At 59.5% G+C, this 19,204-nt stretch overlaps 1 protein-coding gene and 2 long non-coding RNA genes across 4 annotated transcripts; 1 reads left to right on the plus strand and 2 right to left on the minus strand.

The window, feature by feature from the left end:
- Positions 1-146: 146 nt before the first annotated feature.
- BCKDHA (branched chain keto acid dehydrogenase E1 subunit alpha) lies at positions 147-19,182 on the plus strand. 2 transcript variants are annotated; one of them, XM_027618073.1, is made up of 9 exons: positions 3,673-3,805; positions 8,512-8,694; positions 8,801-8,887; positions 12,541-12,649; positions 15,599-15,760; positions 17,239-17,445; positions 17,601-17,742; positions 17,908-18,079; positions 18,626-19,182. In XM_027618073.1, exons 1-9 carry the CDS (start codon positions 3,740-3,742, stop codon positions 18,794-18,796), a joined length of 1,299 nt encoding a protein of 432 aa, XP_027473874.1. In that variant the 5' UTR covers positions 3,673-3,739; the 3' UTR covers positions 18,797-19,182. The 2 variants fall into 2 exon arrangements, with proteins under 2 accessions (XP_027473875.1, XP_027473874.1); XM_027618074.1 differs by lacking the exons at positions 3,673-3,805; positions 15,599-15,760 and adding an exon at positions 147-285.
- LOC113935719 lies at positions 8,903-11,845 on the minus strand. Its single transcript, XR_003524106.2, has 3 exons — positions 11,643-11,845; positions 10,855-10,964; positions 8,903-9,911 (listed from the first exon to the last, which is right to left on the minus strand). It is a non-coding gene; the product is annotated as an uncharacterized LOC113935719 (long non-coding RNA).
- LOC113935718 lies at positions 15,768-18,619 on the minus strand. Its single transcript, XR_003524104.1, has 3 exons — positions 18,405-18,619; positions 16,420-16,596; positions 15,768-16,142 (listed from the first exon to the last, which is right to left on the minus strand). It is a non-coding gene; the product is annotated as an uncharacterized LOC113935718 (long non-coding RNA).
- Positions 19,183-19,204: the final 22 nt, after the last annotated feature.

Here is a 19,204-nt window from a genome sequence, read left to right on the forward strand (position 1 = left end):
TTTGGCAAGCTAGATTGTTTGGTCCACCCATAGCCGTGCCCTAGAGACCGCAGGATTGGTAGCTTGCGGTTTCTTGGCAGGGCGGTGCTAACATTTCAATCAGGTTCATAAAGGGGCAGCCCCCAGTCTAGCCGAGGAGAGGGGCGGAGTGCTGAGGGGTTGTTAGCCAAGATGGCGGTGGCGGCGGCGGCTGCAGCAGCGAGGATCTGGGGCTCAAGTCGAGGCTTGGGCCAGGCTGGCCTCCTGCTTCTGCGGCGGCCTGGGGCTTGGGGTCTGGCTAGATCTGTGAGTACCTGGGGAGTTTTCCCCGAGGGAGAGTAAGGATGTCAACGCCGTCTTCCGATGTGGGGTCTGCAGGGAGTGAAGGAAGGGCTGTCACAGAAGGGACTGGGGCTGGGAGAACTAATCGGAGAGGACACTCGGGAAGACCTTCCACTTCCTCAGGAGAGAAGTGAGGCAGCTCCTTTGTGGACTCGGAGAGAGGGAGGGGATTCCTCTTTAGTTGCCACTCAACCCCACGGGAGGCCGCGTGGAGGGACACGGGAGGAAGGCGAAACATTTCCTCGCAGGCATTGAAGAGTGAAACTGCCCGAAGGAGAGACTTTCTTCTTAAAGGTCCCCTCTCCCCCTTCAAAAAAAAAAAAAAAAAGAAAAGAGAGATCGGGTTCTCCGATGCGGGCTTTCAAAGTGCCCTGCATTTCTTTGTTCGTTTACTACTGTTCTGATTTTAAAAATGAATTGCGTAACAAAGTCGTTTGATCCTGTGTCCCTGATCGAATGCCAGAACAGGGACCTTGTCTGTTTTGGTCACTCAACAGAAGAGATAATCAGTAAAATTTTGTTGGGGAAAAGAGGAGAGAGAGAGGTCCAGACGGGGCACCACCTTGCCCACATTTCTGAGTAACATGTGAGAAATGCCTAATTCTTTTTTTTTTTTTTAAGATTTTATTTATTTGGGGCGCCGGGGTGGCTCAGTCGGTTGAGCGTCTGCCTTCGGCTCAGGTCACGATCCCAAGATCCCAGGATCCTGCCCGCGGTGGGCTCCCTGCTCAGCTGGGAGGCTGCCTCTCCCTCTCCATCTGCCTCTCCCTCAGCTCATGCTCTCTTTCGCACTCTCTCTTTCTCGCAAAAATAAATAAATAAAATCTTAAAAATAAAAATTTTATTTATTTATTCGAGAGCGAGAAAGAGAGAGCATGAGAAGGGTGAGTGAGGGGCAGAAGGAGAAGCGGACTCTCTGCTGAGCAGGGACCCGGATGTTGGGTTCATCCCAGGACTGGAGGATCATGACCTGAGCCGAAGGCAGACGCTTAACCTGAGGTAGATGCTTAACCCACTGAGCCAGCCAGGGGCCCCCAAGAAATGCTTAATTCTTATCAAAAGGGTCAGAATCCCCTTGCGTTGATGCTGCTAACAGTAAGTTCACACGGCAGAAGTCTAGCAGGAAGTTCCGATTAGAGGGAGAGAGGCATTGGGCTTCGGAAGAGTCATGAACTGACATTTCACAGATCAGAGTAGTGTTTTGGAGGGTGAGTTCATATTCCTAAACTACTGCTTTCCTGCTGTGTGGCCTTGGGCAAAGGAATGCTCCTCTGGACCGCTACAGAGGGTGCGTTTCCCTCTTTCTAAAATGCTAACTGACCACCTTGTAGGGTTGTAGTACAAATAAAAAATGTGAAGGGCTGAGGACTGGACCTGGTATTTAATAAGGGCAATAGGAAAGTGAGGGTGGAGGGAAGGGACAGAAACTGACCTTGGAGATCAGGAGAAGAAAGGAGGTGACCTTGGCAGGACCTGGATTGGTGAGGGCCCTTGGAGGGAAAACTGTCCAGATCTCGTGAGGTTGGGTCTGACCCTCTGATCCCTAATCCATTAGGAAAGAAAGGTAGAATTGGTGGGAAGACATTCTAGATACAGAGAGAAGCAGGGGAGGAGGGTGAAGAGGGTGGGCCAGGCGTGAGGGGGAGGGGACACAGATAGGAAAAGGAGTCACCTAAAGCAGGTAACTGTGGAAATGGTTGCTGGAGCAGCTTCCTGCCTTTGGGCTGTTGTTTGTTGCTTTTTTTGGAGCAATCAGATCCTGCACGGCTGATTCCAGTCCCAAGAGTCCATTGGCTGGGCCTGTGGGAGGTGGGCAGGACTGGGGCAGAAAGTAGGGAAAGGTCATTTATGGCTGATTAAATCTGCTTCCTTCCAGGCTCAGCCTCCCTGCTGCTTTTCTCTCTTGACTCCCCTCCTTTATTTTTTTGGTGGGTGATGGAATGGGGGGATTTTCTTGGAAGGGGTTTTTCAGGGTACTTACCTTTTGTGTATTTTTAAGTTTATATATATATATACACGTTATTATTTTTTAAGATTTTATTTATTTATTTGAGAGGGAGTGGCGCGTGTGAGCATGAGCAGGGGAAGCGGCAGGCAGAGGGCGAAGCAGGCTCCCCACTGAGCAGAGGGCCTGATGCCCAGGACCCTGAGATCATGACCCGAGCCAAAGGCAGACGCTTAACCGAGTCACCCAGGCGTCCCTAAGTTTGTATATTTTTTATAGTCCTTGTTTTCTCTTCACACTTTTATTACTCCCATTTTTTTTTAAGATTTTATATTTTTAAAGTAATTTATACACCCAGTGTGGGGCTTGAACTCATAACCCAGAAATCAAGAGTCGCATGCTCTACCAACTGCACCAACTGGGCACCCCTCTCCCACTTGTTTTTTCTAAGATTAAAAAGGAGACTTTTTTGAGTAAAGGGAAGGAGTGGTGGGATTTAGTCAAAGAAGATTTTAAACAATATTTTTTTAAGATTTTATTTATTTATTTGAGAGCGCACGCTCGTGCATGAGCAGGTGGGGAGAGGGAGAGGGAGAGTGAGAAGCAGATTCCCCACTGAACAGGGAGCCTGACGCAGGGCTGGATCCCAGGACCCCAGGATCCTGACCTGAGCTGATGGCAGATGCTTAATTGACTGAGCCACCCAGGGTGCCCCTAGTCAGAGAAGATCGTAGACCAGGATCTGTCCACTAGAACATTTTGCGATGATGATGGGCTTCTAGATCTGTGCAGCCCAGTACAGTAGCCACTTGACTACACATGGCTGCTGAGCTCTCAGTGTGATTAGTATGGCCCAGGAACCGAAGTTTTCATTTTATTTAATTTCAGTAAGTTTAAATAGCCACAAGTGGCTGGTGGCTGCCATATTGGATGGTGCAGTTTCAGCCCTTCAAGGCCGAGCCTAGAGCTAGTCAGTGCTTTGGGGGAAGGTTGAGAGGCTGTGTTGTAGCTGAGGGATGGGTTGTTGGGGCAGGCGGGGTTGGGGGAAAGGCTGGGGCTGCCTGACTTCATCTCTGCCTGCTTACCTCTCCTTTCACCATGTTCTTGACTGAAAACCCTGTTGCTCAGGAGGCCTTTGTCTGATTCTCCCTCCCTCCCCGCCCAGGTGATAGCAGATGTTTTAGTGCTTAGGGAGAAGAGGAGAAAGGAAACTTAATTGTCAGGGAGTTCTGAGCTGGTTTCTTAGCCACCACCCCAAGAAGCAAGAGGGACCCCAGCCAAGTCACTTCACTTCTCTGACCCTAGCAGGTGGTGTGAGTGGAGTCCCTCCTCTGGAACAGAGCTCTGTGTGTGTGGATCATCAGTGATGTTTTTCTGACCCAGCTGTCGGGGGCAGCCTGTTGGGGACCCCAGTGCCCCAGCGCCCTGTGCACTATCTCCAAGTGGCGGTGCCCACTGTGTGTTGAGGGACGAATGGAGATGGTCATTGCTTGTCTCCTCACCGTATGGGTCCATCTCCCTCTTGGCTGGTGTCTTAAGGTATGAGAGTCCTCGTTTTTCACATTAGGAAGCACTTACGAGTTACACTACCAGCTCACTCCATTATTCTGTCTAATACAGCCACACTGCCAGGTACCGGCAGTTTTGTCCTATCGTGAGTGGGGAAACCGAGGCCCAGGGAGGCGAGGTCTGAACTTGGAGTTCTGGACTCTAAAGCCCAGTTTCTCGCCATAGTACCAGGCTGCTAGGAGAAGCGGTAGGGCTTCGGTTCAAGTCTTGCATCATCGTGCTCGGTCCGGTCTTGGCGTGTATCAGCAGCTTCTGCCTGGGGCCTTTGCGGCTGGTGAGAAGCTGGGGTAGAGGGGCCGGCCTCAGCCCCCACCGTGCCCTTCCCTCCCTGCGCTTCAGCCCCACGGGCCCTTTTACCCCTCCCTTGGATGATTCCTTCCACCTGGTGGCCTTTGTAGGAATATGGTCCTTTAGGTGTCAGCTGACAGGCCACTTCCTCGGACAAGCATTCCTGACCACCCCCCCCCCCGTGCCCATCTGTAAAATGGGGACAGCAGTAATACTTCCCTCAGAGAGACGTGAAGATGAAATGGTCTTTAGGAGGCACTTACCACATATCCCAAGTACTGAGTAAGGTCTCAAGAAGTGGGGGTTGCAGTTTTTCTCCAGGGACAGTGAATGTGGTGTGGTCAGGAGAAGGGTGTCCTCCCTTGGCGCTGCCCACTAGCAGTGCCCCGGGCCGCATCGTGCTTGCCAAAGCCCCTGGCTTCCGTGGCCTTCGCTGTCTTAGGTGCAGAGGACTCAGCCCCCTGGCACCATCCCCAAAACCGTCCACAGCCGGACCCCACCTTTTTTTGGGGCAGCTGTAGTCAGGCTGCCTGGCTTCGTGTGCTGACATCACTCATAATCGCCTTGCCCCGGGACAGGTCACCCCCTGCCCCCAGCCTCAGGGCCAGCTCTGTTTTCCCAAAGTGAGACAGTAGTGCCTGTCTCATCCGGTTCAGAGAGCACAGAGGCAGAGAGGAGGCGCTTTGTGTGGCACTGAGTTTGCGCTCCTTACTAACATGCTGCAGCCTCCCTGGTCCCCAGGCTCTCCTTGTTTTGGCCTTGGTAGTTCCTGGGGACTGGCGCCTTCTTCCCCCTAGCCTCTGCCTGCCTCAACCCTGCTGGTCCAGCAGGCCTCGGTGTAACTCCCCCCTTCTCCAGAGAGCTTTTCCTGGCATTCCTTCTGACCCTGGCCGCAAAAGTCCCATGTCCCCGCCCCCCCCCTCCCCTCCACCATAGCAGGTGCTTTGTACCCTCCTCACCCCAGGCCTGTGGAGTAGCAGTTCTCATCCTTTCCACAAGGGGATGCCGGTTCAGGGCGACGTGGTGGCGTTGCCGGAAAGGGACAGAGCGGGGACAGAGCCGTTTAGCCCCGGAGTCCCTCATCCTGGGTAACCATCTGGTGGTCCTGCCCCAGTCTGTACCCTGCGTGTTCGGTGTTCATCACCCAGCCCTCCCTCTCCTCTCCAGGCACTACAGGGCCCGGCAGGGCTCCATTCAGTAGCTTCCTGCTGGACAGTAATGATCATCAAATACATGAGCTGCTTGTGTTTGTGGATTGTTCGCTGTGTGCCGGGCCCTGGGCTGAGTGCTCTGCACTCATCAGCTCAGTGTCGTCCTTGTGATGCCCCGGGAGATGGGTAGTCCTGCCACTGCTTCTGGGGGAGGAAACAGGCTCAGGGAGCTCTCCTTATACAGCCTGGAGGCTGGAGTCTACTCTGTGGGGAGTCTTAACCTTAACCTTGGGGCCAGAGGGAGTGGCTCCACAGGGGGGCAGGCACCCCAGTACCTGCTGGGCGGACCAGACCCTCCAGAGCAGGCCTCTCTTGTTTCCTGTGTGGCCGGAACAAGGCTTTGTGTAGATCTCTATAGGCTCTGCCATTGTAAGTTACCGGCCACCACGACAAAACCATCCCCACCCCCCACCATATTCTGAAGAAAAAGAGGGTGGAGTCACATCCTTCCTTGGGCTATTCTACCCGCCCCCCCCCCCCCGACATTTCCTCCACCCAGCCGCTCACCCAGTCCTCACAGTAGCTCTGGGGTCCGGACCCCAGCATCTCCACGGGCCCAGGAAGGAAGCCCCCACCCTGCCCCGCAAGGCCGGAGGCCAGTGTGAGGTGTGCCAGGGTGCCCCGATGGCAGCTGTCCATCGTCCAGAGGCAGAGCCCTGTCCTGACAGCCCAGTCTGTTCTCAGCTCTGTGACCTTGTCCTCTGCCCCCTGCTGGCCCCAAGCCCTCAGCCAGCCTGTTCCAGGGCCTGCTGTTACCATCCTGATGCCCATCCAGGGCATCCAGGGGTGCCCTGCTGCCAGACCTTCTCCCCAGCTCTTCCCTATCCTCTTTCCAAAGGGCCAGCCATTTTCCGTTTCCTGTTTCCTACCCGTCCGAGATTTTGGGGTGGTCTCCCTTTCTACCAAGTTTTGAGCTTATAAACAGTGTTCCCATCCCTGTGCTGAGCCCTTTGTGTGCCTCATGGCAGGAACTTTCTGCAACAGCCCTATGAGGCCTTTCTACAGATGAAAAAATTCACGGAGACAGAGCGTTTTGCAAAGAGCCACGCGGAGAGCTCAGATCCTGGCACCCACATCATCGGCCTCCAAGGCCAGTGAACCCAAGTGCCCATCCCTCCGTCCCTTCAGTGATGGGCTGCCGAGTGTCTGCTGTGTAAACCAACACTGCCTTCCCTGAGCTTGTGATCTGTGCGGGAGGCAGACACAGACCGCTGATCCTCCGGGGGGGATGGAAAGGCCTGGCCAGTGTGGGTGCTCTGGGGGGGGGAGGCGGGGCGCGGGCAGCCGGAGTTAGCGGCTTCCCTTCCAAGCAGGGGAAGCCGTGGTCAGGCCTGGACCTGCCCTGCCGTGGGGAGTGTCATTTCCTTGATTTCCTCACAGCCAAAAGCGCAAATTAATGCCCCTGTGCTCGGCTTCCCCCCGGATCCTCGGCCGTTCTGCTGGGCAATTTTTGAGGAGGGAGAGTGGGGCGCACACCTGAGCGCACCCCTGGCAGATCCAGCGCCCGCCGGCCGTGCTTGAGCTCCTTCTGGAAGCGAAGCCGCCATCACCAGCGGCCACGGGAAGGGAGCTGTAGCTGGGGGGCTGGGTCAGTCATGGCAGTTGGGGTGAGGTGCAGGGCTTTGGGGTCTGCATGTCAGCCCGGCCTGCGTTGGAAGCCCCGTCCTGACTGACCTATTTTTAGCTGTGGTGCAGGTGATTCTGCCCGCCCCCCCCCCAGTATCTCCGCTTCCTCCCTCCTCAGGGGCCATAGTAGGTGGTCTGTGCCTCAGACACGCTCTGAGGACCCAGTGAGACTGTGGGTGCAGAGCTCCGCCGGTGGCTGGCAAGTGCTCGATAGAGGGGAATGGGGCAGCGTTGAGACCAGGTCAAGGCTGAGAAATGGGGTTGGCGCACATCCTGTGGTGCCCGGAGGCTGCCCAGTGGCCTTTCCCCGGGCTTTCCCTGCCAGCTGAGGAGGTGCCATGCCCCCCACAGGGCTCTCCAGCCACCCAACTTCTTCCAGGCTCCACGAGTGACATCCCATCCCTCACTTTCTGCCTTTGGTGTGTTCTGTGACCCCAGCCTCCGGGGCTCCTTCCCTGACCCCCGGCTGCCCTCCGGCTCTCAGTTCTCAGGATGCTTCCTCAGAGAAGCCTGGCTCCTTCCCACTCTCCCGTGCTCCAGGTTTCTCTTGGGCAAAGACAGATCAGCCCCAGCCTCAGCCATACTCGCTCAGCAGCCAGCTTCCCCGCTGGGCCGCAGTGACAGATGTCTTGCTTTTCTTAGGTCCCCAGAACCCAGCACAGGGCTCAGAACAAAGCAGGTGCTCAAATACTTGAAGGAGTCAGTCTGGGCCTGGAGGGGTGGGGGTTAGGACTGGAGCGCAGAGGCCATCGAAGCAGGGAAGTTTCCCCGGGGGTGGGGGGGGTGGGGGGAGCAGACATTCTAGTAAAGAGATGGGCACAGCCATGTGGTGGCAGAAGTGACAGTTGGCCTTTCCTGAGCGTTGGCTGTACGACTTTCAAGTACTCTGCTAACCAGTTCTATGTGCAGGATCCCATTTAAGCCTCATGACACTTCCATGAGCTGGTCTCCCTTCTACAGATGAGGAAGGAGAGTCTGGCGGAGGGGAAGTCACTTTCCTCTGGTCACCTCGCAAGGGATTTGAACCCAGGCAGGCTGACGCCTAAGAGCTTACAGACTCCCTTGATTCTGGGCAGCCGCCCTGGTTGTGTGGGGGCACCGGAGAGCCCATCCGGCCAGACTCGAGGGCAAAGGGGGTGGGTGTGCCTGCGGCTGCAGTGGCACATGGACAGAGCGGGTGTCTGGCCAGACTCAAGAGGCCTTGAATGCCAAGGTGAAGCGTCCAGGCCCTGATAGAACAGCTACCGGTTCCTGAGCCAATTGCCCCTCTGCTGAGTGTTTACTCTTTACAGCTGCCCTGTGGGATAGATAGTATCTTCCCACCAATTTCACAGATGAGGAATGGAGACACAAAGGAGTTCTGGTGACTTGCCCAAGGTCACACATCGAGAAAGCGGTGGAGCTGGGATCCATACCCGGTGTGTCAGGGCCCTCTGGGGCCCCGGGGGCTTAACTACCAGGCCATCCTGCCTGGCACCGTGCGGTCGAGCCAGGGAACCCTCTGCTGCTCTTGACATGAGAACCCCCACCCCCACCCTGCTCTCTCCCCAGCTCCCCCAGAGACGGGCACAGCAGCACTTCCCGTCCCTGGATGACAAGCCCCAGTTCCCGGGGGCCTCGGCGGAGTTTGTAGACAAGCTGGAATTCATCCAGCCCAATGTCATCTCTGGGATCCCTGTCTACCGCGTCATGGATCGCCAGGGCCAGATCATCAACCCCAGCGAGGATCCCCACGTGAGAGGCCCCCGCCTTCCCCCACTGTGTCTCCCACGCCCGGGCCCCTTGTCCGTCTCCCCTCTGGTCCCAACTGCCCCACATCTGTCTGTGCCTCCGTCCGCAGCTGCCCCAGGAGAAGGTGCTCAAGTTCTACAAGAGCATGACTCTGCTCAACACCATGGACCGCATCCTCTATGAGTCCCAGCGACAGGTGCGTGGCCTCGGGCTGGGGAGGGGGGTTCCCTGAGGTTGCCCTGCCTGTGTTCGAGCCAAAAGATGACTCCTAAGGAGGAGAGGGTGGGATGGAGGTCCTTTGTCTTGGGGTCCTCAGAGTCCTTGGGATTCTCTCGGTGCTGTGGAGGAAGAGTGTGGGAAGGGTGCTGCCCAAGAGCAGAAGGATGGACCAGATCCTCCCGCGCTCCAGCTGGAGGCATGGCTGTGCCGGGGGTGGACAGGCAGGAAGATCTGACGAGCCTTCCCCTTGGGAGCTCACGGTCCTGAGAAACGGGGTGCCCCTCTGGGCTTCCTGGGGCACCTGTCAGATGGGCTGTGAGCCTCAGCCATGTTCATGTCAGCGGGCAGAGACCTGGTCCGAGCAGCGTCCACAAGGAGCAATTTTTGGACTCAAATAACTTCACATCCGGAGGGTCCAGTTTCAGGTGTGGCTGGATCCCAGGGGCTCAGTGTTATCAGACCTGTTTGTCTCTCCGAGTGTCTTTTCTCCTGTCTCAGCGTCCTTCATTCCCAGATAGCAGTGGTCTTTGGCAGGTCTAGGCTCGTGGACAGGTGGCAGAGAAAGGATCAGGGTGTGGGCTCTGGGGTAGGACTTTACAACCAAAGTCTTCATTCTGCCACTTTGCAGCTATGCCCTGGCGGAGTCGCTTCATCTGTCAGGTCTTCCGTTTTCTTGTCTGTATTCCGTTCGAGGGGTTGCCTTAAGGACTGCGGTGGCATATGTCATGGCCTTAGGAAGAGTGACGCTGGTGTTTAGCCAGCGCACGGTAAATATTAGCTATCATAACCCTGCCAGTCTCACGATGACTCTCCTTTGTGCTTAGCAGTGGAAAGAGAATGTCTGCTCCCTGGCGTTCCAGCAGGAGGCTGGGGCTAATGCCTGCCGTCCGGGCTTTGGTCACAGGGCCCGTCTTGAGCTAGCCCCTGGCCAGGAGGAACATGTGCCCATCCCCAGGATCCAAGGAAGCAGTGGAATCCGTCCCTCTCAGGGCCCAGGGTTCCTGTGAGAAAGGGGGGAAGAATGTTGGGCAGTGGGCCCTTGGGTGCCCACTGCACCTGCTGGGTCAGGAGTAGGGATGGGCTTGAGAATCGAGCCCCCAGGCCATCCCCCTGTGGACTAAAGCATGAGGCCCCCTGCCTACGGGACAGTACTGAGCAGACTCCCACCCACAGGGCACTGTGTGTGGGTTTTCCAAGTTAGGGTAGTGCCTCCACTCTGAAACTGCCCAGAAACTTCCTTGGCTCCCGCAGCCCACAGGGGCAGGCCAGGCCCTTCCTCTTCCTTTGTCTCCTGTTCCCCTGTGGCCTCGGCTCTCTGCAGCCTTACCACCAGGCCAGGCCACCCCTCCCACCCCCTCAACATGCCTGGGCTCCTCCCTGCCTGTGGTGGCTGCACAGATAGGGGCTTTGGAATCCGGCGGATGTGGGTCCAGTCACAGGTGTGACTTTGGGCAGCGATTTTTCCTGGCTTTGCCTCAGTTTCTTCAGTATGCTAAAAAGTGAGGAAAGCAAGGCTAGGGGTCGGAATTCTGTGAGGCCCAGCACAGAAAGTCCCTTGTCTGCTGGCTGCCACAGAGGAGGCCTCAGTAAGATCAGCTCGTGTGTCAAGGCTCAGCCTATATTGGCTAGGCTTCTGTTTAGCTGTAAATAACAGACCTCCCCCAAAGCACCCCCCACCCCGAATCCTAACAGAAACAAATGCAGTAGCTTAAACAGATTAGGAGGGTTTTTATCTTGCATAAAAGAAATCTGAAAATGGGGTTCGGGGCTGGTATGGTGGCACCACAATGTCACTGGATACCCAGCTTTGGCTTCTAGCCTTGAGGGCCCTTCATGAGCCAAATGGCTGCTGGAGCTCCCTCCATCACACCTCATTCCAGGCAGGAAGTGGAAGCAAGGTGGCAGGTCAGACATGGCATGTCCCGGCTATCTCCTCATACCCACCTTTCTAGAACTTTCCAGGCAGTCCCACCCAGTAGCATCTGACATTGCATAGGTCGCTCCCAGCTGCAAGGGAGGCCGAAATGTGGTCTTTCCATCCGGGCAGTTGCTGCCTATGGAATGGGATCTCAGTTAGCAAGCAGGAAGAGGGGTAGGATGCGGGGTAGGCAACCAGCGACCTCTGCCTCCTGCCAGGTCCTGTTTCCTGGGTGGGAAGGCACTCAGGCTCCTCCCCGCACCACCCTCAACAGCCCTCCCAGGCCTTGAGCACCCAGCATCCGCCCACATGGCTGTGGGAGGTCAATTAACTTTTAATTGGCTCCCCACTTAGAAGAAAGCTTTATTCATCTAGTTCTCCCACCACGACAGAAAAGCCTGGCCTGCAGAACACATGAGGACTGGGCAGGGGGCGTCCCTCAGATACCGACCTGAGCTCTCTCACTTTACACATGGTGCTGGGGAGCTTAGTTCTGGCCCGGTGCCAGGGCTGCCCCAAATCTCCTGCCAGACTTCACCTCTTAGCCCCAGATCTACTTGGCTTCTTGCCTTGGATGTCCCACACCAAATTCAGCCTGTCCAGACTTGACCTCGGCGTCTTCCTCCCTTAGGCCATTTCTCAGTGGAGGGTGCCACCGTCCGCCCATCTGCCCAAGCTGGAGACCTGCATCTCTTCCCTGTTTCCGTTCTCCCTCTCACATCACTTTCTCCCATCTTATTTACTTTGTCCCTCCGGGTTTAGTTAGAAATCCATTCTGCTGCTCAGCACCACGCCAGGAGCCCAGACTTCCTACCTTTCTGCTTCACCATCGTGGGCGAGTTGACTTTCATCCCACATGTGTTGCCTCATTTTTGCAAGATGGCTGCCACCGGTCCAGCCTCCCACCGGTGTGCCAGGTGGAAGAAGGGCTGGCGCCAGCTACACTCCTCTCTTTTGTCAGGAAAGCAAAAGCAGACTTCCACTTAAGTCTCTGGCCAGAACTGTGTCTGCGGCCATCTCTGGCTGTAAGGCAGATTGGGAGAATGTTTGGCTTTTCCAGGCTCTAGAATTGGGGGGATCAGGAGAAGGGAGTTGGCCGGGGCGCTGGTGTGGCCCGCCAGCAAGGGTCTGCCGCTCCCTTGGCGCTCTCCCCTCCGCTCCTCTGCCTGCCTCCTGCCACGACCAGGCCCGGCCACCACCCGCTCTTGCCTGGCGGGCTGTACTGTCCTGTCTCCACCATCCATTTCCCACATGACAGCCAGAGAGCTGCTTCTAGAATGTCGCTCTGAGGAGAGCCGTGGTGCAGTTGTCAAGGCAGAGTCCCGGCGTGTCACTCATTCAGTGCCTCACTGGGTACTGCCTCTCCCGCCTTGTCTGTCCCCACCCCTCCCACATTCTGGCCTCGTGGCTTTGACTGTTCCCTCTGCCTGGAAACCTGCATTACCCCCAGCTTTGCCCAGCCCAGGCATTTCTCCCTGCTGCCCCACTGGTGGGCCGGGCACGCACGTCAGCCTCCCATCACACAGCCCCTGTGCTTGGCTCTCATCGACCTGGCAGTTCCTCCGTGAAGGCGGGAAGCCCGGCCTGGCCTGGCCTGGGACGTGTGTCTGGTGATGAATGAAGTCTCCAGAAGCTGGCCAGTTATCCGGATGGTTCCCTGTCATTGCCCAGCATAACGGAGCCCGGGCCCCCGGGCCCTCCTGCACCCCCAGGGCCGGATCTCCTTCTACATGACCAACTACGGTGAGGAGGGGACGCACGTGGGGAGCGCAGCGGCGCTGGACAACACGGACCTGGTGTTCGGCCAGTACCGGGAGGCAGGTATGTCTGCCCTGCCGGCGGCCTGCATCTGTGGTCCCCGTGGGGGCAGGTCAGGCCCAGTCCCTCCGGGCGGGAAGGCGAGGCCCATGTTAGCTACCCCGCGTGCTCTGCCAGGAAGAGCTTTCTGAGCAAGAAAGAGCCAAGCCAGGGCCAGGGGTGTGTGGTGGCAGGCTTCCTCCATCTGGAGGCCCGGCCAGCGGGGGGGTAGGAAAGAGCCTGTGCTTGGGGCTCCTCCGTGCTCTGCCGGCTGTCACATTCGGGGCAAATTGCTTCTCTTCTGTGAGCCTCTGTTTTCTGGCCTCCGACACGGAGCTGATGATGGCGCTGTGCCCCCTGCCCTGGGAGTGCTGTGGCAGCATGTGGTCAGGGCGGGCCTGGCCCCCCGTGGGCCCGCACGGGGACCCCCCCCGTCCTGGCCTCTCTGGGCACCGTGCCCCTCAGGGAGCAGAACAAACAGGGCCTGGCAGTGGCAGCTGGGGCGGCCTCTTTTGAGTGAGGGAGGGACAGGACCGAAGGGTCGAAGACGGGCGTGACGCAGGCAGGAGTGACGGGGCCAAAGGCTGTGGAGGGGGGTCACGGGGCAGGGGACGCAAAACCCGCGGCACAGGGCCCGGCAGTGGGTAAGCGCTCTGAGTCGGAGGCGTTGTGCATGGGGGGTGGCGGGTGCTGTCTCTTCAGCAGGGGGCAGGCTGGCCGGGCAGGCGGGTGCCCGCTGCACCCAACTCCCCATGCCCCGCGCTCTAGGGGGACAGACGCCCTTCGGTATTGGGTGTCCCCAGACACTGGGCTGTGCGCCCGGCCCCAGCCAAGTTTGCTGTTTCCACGGAAGGGGCCTCTCGGGTGAGGACTCCAGGCAGGACAAGCGGGGGGCTTAGAGCCATGGACAGCCACCGGGCTCTCCAACATGGCGGGGGGGGGGGGATGTTGGGGAGGGGTCTGGCCCTGGCCACCCTGCTGGAGGGAGCCCTCCACGCTGAGGCCCCTGCAGCAGGCAGCCCACATCAGGGCAGACAGGAGGGCTGTGTGCTCCGTGGGGAAGGAGCCGCGGAGACCTGCGCCTGGCCTTGCCGAGGCAGCCGCTCACCTCAGGCCCCTCCTGTGCGGAGAACTCAGGCGCTCTGAACAATAGCCCGCCCTCCGCCGAGCTCTTCAAGGCCAAGGTGCTGTTCTGAGTGCTGGAAGCAGAGGGGGCTCTACCTCCTTTCACCTGCCCCGACCCCACCGGAGGAAGGAGCCTCCCAGCAGCAACGTTTCCCCGTCTGAGCCAGGCGGCAGGCAGCCCAGGAGGTTCCGTGCCAGGGCCCAGGCGACATGCCTCCTGAGGGGTGGAGCAGGGGTGTCCCGGCATCAGGCCTCTGTGGTGCTGCCCACGTGGGGCCGTTTGGTATAAACCGAGGATGTCTGTGGAGTGCCGACCCTGGCACCAGCAGGAAGGGGCGCTCGTCAAAGGGAAGTTCAGAGGCATTTCCATCTAGAGCAGTAGTTCCCACAGAGCCTGCGGTTTCCTGGGGTGAGTCAGAACCACCTGGGCCCTGGGCCCAGGACTCCTGGCCCTGCCCGCCATTCTCACGTGGTGGACCACGGACCACACCGTGAGGAAGCCCCCCTTTCCCGCTTCGACCGCAGCACCTCCTCTTTGCTCTGTGTTATGTACGGCATGGCCATTCCGTGTGTGAGTCTGTGTCGCCCGACAGGAAATTCCATGTCTAGTTCTATGAAAGGCGAAGGCTGACGTTACGCCCAGCGCCCCTCACCCCAACTCCCACTTCAGGTGTGTGCTCGGGGCCGATTGTCCAGGCAGTGCTCACCGTGTGCGGGGGTCTCGGCGGTGGCACCCCGTTAGCCGGTGAACACTCTCCCCCAGCCCCACAGCCCTGCTGCAGCCTCAGCCGTGAAGGGTGAGCTTTGCGTGGCCCCCGCAGCCCAGCCCGCCACCTCACGGTGTGACCTCGAGCCGGCTCTGGGAGCTCTCCTACCTCAGTTTCCTCATCTGCCGGTGTGGAGAATAATCCCCCCTCCCTTGGGGGGTCGTTGTGAGGATTAATCAAGTTAATCTTTGGAAAGTGCTCAGAATAAAGGTGCCTGGCACCAAACGTTATATTCATATTGCAGTCATTCGGGGAACGTGTGCACAGCCTGCACAAAATGTGTCTCCTGTGCAATGTGACCCCTGTTACATCATCATGTGAAGAAAGTTCTCTAGTAAAGCAGAGATTTGGAAATGCCTGCACCAGCCAGCTGCCCCTCTGCGTTGCTCAGGTTCTGGGTGCTTCCACGGGCATCCTTGAACCCCCAGTGCGGCCCCTCAGGTGTGGGCGTTTCGATTGTCCTCCTTTTCAGGGGGCGGCCCAGAGCGGGTCTGTGCCCATCCCAGGACCGCGTCAACCCCCTCCTGTCCTCTGACTCAGCAGGCAAGGCCCCCTTCACCAGAGCGGTTCCCTGTGGTGGCGAGGTTTGTTTGAAGAAGACAGGATTTTACAGCCACAAGCAAGTTCAAATATCGTCTCTCTAGTTCAGAAGTTGTGAGCTAGAGGCCCGTAGTTTTATTTGGTTCATATGATGATTTTTGAAGTAATTGCGTGAGTGGAAACATCGACATCAGGTAGTTTCTTGTTAAAAAAAAAAAAAAAAAAGCAAGCCAGGTTTTGCCTTATTTTGAAGAGCTGGGCCATCTGGTGTCTCTGAGCAGCAGTTGGGTGGTTGGAACCAGGGAGGGTGGGTGGCCTCCCTTTCGGGACAGGTCCGAGCTCTCTGGTCTGCCCCGCTGCCTGGCCCCTGTTAGCCTGTGAATCGGCCTCCCCTGCTCGAGTCCAGTTCTCATCCGGGACCCACAGGGAGATGCAGCCTGGGCTGCAGGGGCCTCGCCCCGGAACCCTGAGGGCTCAGTCTGCCCCCGCACCCCAGCTGCAGGCTCACACAGCCTCCCCTCCCCCGCCACCGCTGCCCCAGGTGTGCTCATGTACCGGGACTACCCCCTGGAGCTGTTCATGGCCCAGTGCTACGGCAACGCGAGTGACCTGGGCAAGGGCCGCCAGATGCCCGTGCACTATGGCTGCAAGGAGCGCCATTTCGTCACCATCTCCTCTCCGCTGGCCACGCAGATCCCGCAGGGTGAGAACTCGTCCTGGGCCAAGGGCTCGCAGACCAGCGTCCTCCCCTACGCGGCCCCAGCCCTTCCGGGGGCCTCCCCGTGGGTGCCGGGCTCAGAGCGCTGGTCCCGGCTCCAGACTTTACATTTACAGACCCCTCTCGTCCGGGAGTCTCCACAGGAGGGCTGTGGTTTGGCAGGCTGGAGCTGGCGTGGGAAGCTCTCGTTTCCCAAACTGCCCGTCCCGTTGGTCTGCTCACCGACCCGGCAACTGCGCCTGACTGAGCGGGTACCAACTTCCTTGCAAGGGTCTCTGGGCAGAGCTGGGTTCTTGCCCCCGAGTCTGCTCCACCTCACTCCTCGGAGTCTGACTCCCCTGAAGCTTACTCTGGAAGCCCACGTTCCCTAGAGCAGTCAGAGCAGACTCTCTCAGGGCCAGGCCCGCGCCCACACGGCCCGGACACCCTGGAACCTGCCCTGTGGACTCTGCAGTCCAGTCGAGGGCCGGGCTGAGCAGCGTGCTGCTTGCAAGGCCCATTCGTACGTGTTAGCTCATAGTGCCTGGAATGAGGAACTGTTTGCACCTCTGACGTGGGAGGCGGGCAGGGCAGTTTTGTGAGAGGAGGTGGCATGTTCCCTGCGGGGAAGGAGGATTTCCAGAAGGCTGGGCCCTGGCCCTTACCTTCCATTTGAGTGACCATTCAGCTGCTCAGCGGGCGAACGTATGGAGTCCCTGCTCTGTGGGTGTCATGCTGGGCGCAGTAAGCAGGAGACAAACACCTCAGCCCTCCTCCATGTGGAGGAGACAGACAGGAAGCATGCAGGAGGAGCCCAGGGAGGGGATCAGGGGTGAGCAGTCCTGCAGGGAGAAACACAGGCGAGATGTGTTGGAGGAAGGTGGGGGGTTGCATCAGAGGTGATATTTCATACAGACCAGGAGGAGCCAGGGAGGGCGCCATGTGGGGTCTTGAGGCAAGTGCCTGCTCGACTGCTTGAGGGGGCAGGGGGAGCTTGAGGCAGGTGTGGAACCGGGTAGGGAGGCCAGGAGGGGGCGCAGAGAGGTGTGGGAAGGCTGCAGGCGCAGGGGAGTCTGAGGGCAGTGGGAGCCGCAGGGGGGAGAGGCGCTGGGCCAGAATGTCAGCCTGGTTCACATTTTAACCATTTTAACTGGCCTCTGGCTGTCCCAGGGTAACGGGTGGGGGCGGGAGGAGCAGGGGGCCTGTGAGGAGGCTGCTGGGAGCTCAGGCGGGAGGTGACTGGGCGAGCCGACTGGCGGGAAGCGGGGAGGACACGGGGTCAGGTTCTGGGAACGGCGCAGCTGGGAGCCAGAGGAGGGCCCCCCCCCCCCCGAGTGTTTGGCCCGCACAGCTGGAAGGGGGGAGCGGCCATCAGCGGGGGGTGGGGTGGGGGCTGAGGCAGTTTGTGGGGCGCAGCGGGAGGGCAGAGCCGGGTGGGGAGCGTGTGCGGCTCTGTTCCTGCTCACCCCCCTCTCCCCCTGCAGCGGTGGGGGCGGCCTACGCTGCCAAGCGGGCCAACGCCAACAGGGTGGTCATCTGCTACTTCGGGGAGGGGGCAGCCAGCGAGGGGGACGCACACGCCGGCTTCAACTTCGCCGCCACCCTCGAGTGCCCCATCATCTTCTTCTGCCGGAACAACGGCTATGCCATCTCCACGCCCACCTCGGAGCAGTACCGCGGGGACGGCATCGGTAGGGGCCCCGCGGCCACTCCCCAGTCCTCTCCCTGCCGCGTGTCTGCAGCAAGGGAGGCCGCAGGAACGCTGCTTTGCTGCCCGCCCCTCCCCCCCGCCCCCGCATTGTCCCCATCTGAGCCCCGGGGCCGCCCTGCCTCTCTGTCCCCACAGCCGCCCGAGGCCCCGGCTACGGCATCATGTCCATCCGCGTGGATGGCAACGACGTGTTTGCTGTGTACAACGCCACCAAGGAGGCCCGGCGGCGCGCTGTGGCGGAGAACCAGCCCTTCCTCATCGAGGCCATGACCTACAGGTGCCTGCCTCCCCCGCCCTCCCCCCACGGCCTTGACCCTATCTCCCCTGCGCAGCCCACTGGCCCCCGGAGCAGGACCCCGTCCCCCATATTGGATCCCCTTCGTGGCTTGGCACCCCTTCTCCCCTAGTCTGCCCCGCCCCTGACCCTGGGCGCCCTCCTCAGGATCGGCCACCACAGCACTAGTGATGACAGCTCAGCCTACCGCTCGGTGGACGAGGTCAGTTACTGGGACAAGCAAGACCACCCCATCTCGCGGCTGCGCCACCACCTGCAGAGCCGGGGCTGGTGGGACGAGGAGCAGGAGAAGGCCTGGAGGAAGCAGTCCCGCAAGAAGGTGGGGGCCGCCCTCTGCTGGAAAGCGTGCCCCGGGGGGGTGTGGTTTGGGGCGGAGCGAGGTGGAGAAGCCGAGAAGCGTTGGGGGGCACGGAGCTGGAAGACCTGGGCACAGCCCAGCAGGGTCTCCAAGTGCGGTCCTCGGTGCCAGGCTACCCTCCACGCCCTCCCGCCTGAGGAGGGACACGGCGTCCTTGTCAGAAGGTGGGCAAGGGGTAGGCGACCTCATCCGTGTGCAGTGCGAGTGTCCCACCCTCCTCGGCCGGGGGCCTGGCGGTGCGCCCGGTGGGAACGGCCACCCTCCCTCCGGGCCTCGGTTTGCTCACCTCTGAACGGCCTGCTGCGGGGTTGGTTCTGCATTTGGTGTCGGGCCGGACTGTGCTGGGGGGAGGAGAGGCCGGGCTTGGCAGGGTGGGTCCCTGACAAGGTGGGTCTTCTCATCCCTGCTGATCCTTGCCTCTGTTGTCCAGATGGGAGCCCCCCCGCCGGGGTCCCACAGGTGGGGGGTGAGGGGCGGGCTGCGTGTCTACTGTCCCACCTCCCCCAGGTGATGGAGGCCTTTGAGCAGGCGGAGCGGAAGCCAAAGCCCAGCCCCAGCCTGCTCTTCTCAGACGTGTACCAGGAGATGCCCCCCCAGCTCCGCAAGCAGCAGGAGGCCCTGGCCCGGCACCTCCAGACCTACGGGGAGCACTACCCCCTGGACCACTTTGAGAAGTGAGGCCTGCTCGTCCCCCGACCCCCACCTCAACCACCCCGAGGGGCAGCCCCACTCTGCGGGGGGGAGGGGGGGCCAGGGAGCGGCAGGATGCCACCCTCCTTCCCCAGTGAGCTCCCTCCAAAATACTGGGGCCAGGGCTCCAGCCCCCCCATCCCCACTCCTCCAGGCTGTTACCCTGAGGGGGCCTCAGTCGGCCCCCTCCTTGCCTGTTACAGTGCCTTCTCCCAAGGGCTGGGTCAGGGTGCCTCCAGGACTAGAAGCCCCTCTGGGGTGGGCGTGGTGGGTCAGCCTGTGGAAGCCACTCCCTCAAAGCGAGAGGTGGTCAGCAGGTGGCCAATAAAGAGAGGTGGTCAGCAGGTGGCCAATAAACTCTATTTGGCTCCGTACCCCTCCGCTGGTCTGTTTCCT

This window comes from Zalophus californianus, chromosome 17 (assembly GCF_009762305.2).
Source record: "Zalophus californianus isolate mZalCal1 chromosome 17, mZalCal1.pri.v2, whole genome shotgun sequence".
Lineage (NCBI taxonomy): Eukaryota > Metazoa > Chordata > Mammalia > Carnivora > Otariidae > Zalophus > Zalophus californianus.

What these genes read in the sequence shown, in the direction of transcription:
- BCKDHA (XM_027618073.1), top strand. Translation starts at nt 3,740, where the DNA reads ATGGAGATGGTCATTGCTTGTCTCCTCACCGTATGGGTCCATCTCCCT. An exon ending in ACCCCAGCGAGGATCCCCAC is followed by an intron (nt 8,695 to 8,800) that starts GTGAGAGGCCCC and finishes CTCCGTCCGCAG; the next exon opens with CTGCCCCAGGAGAAGGTGCT. An exon ending in GTACCGCGGGGACGGCATCG is followed by an intron (nt 17,446 to 17,600) that starts GTAGGGGCCCCG and finishes CTGTCCCCACAG; the next exon opens with CCGCCCGAGGCCCCGGCTAC.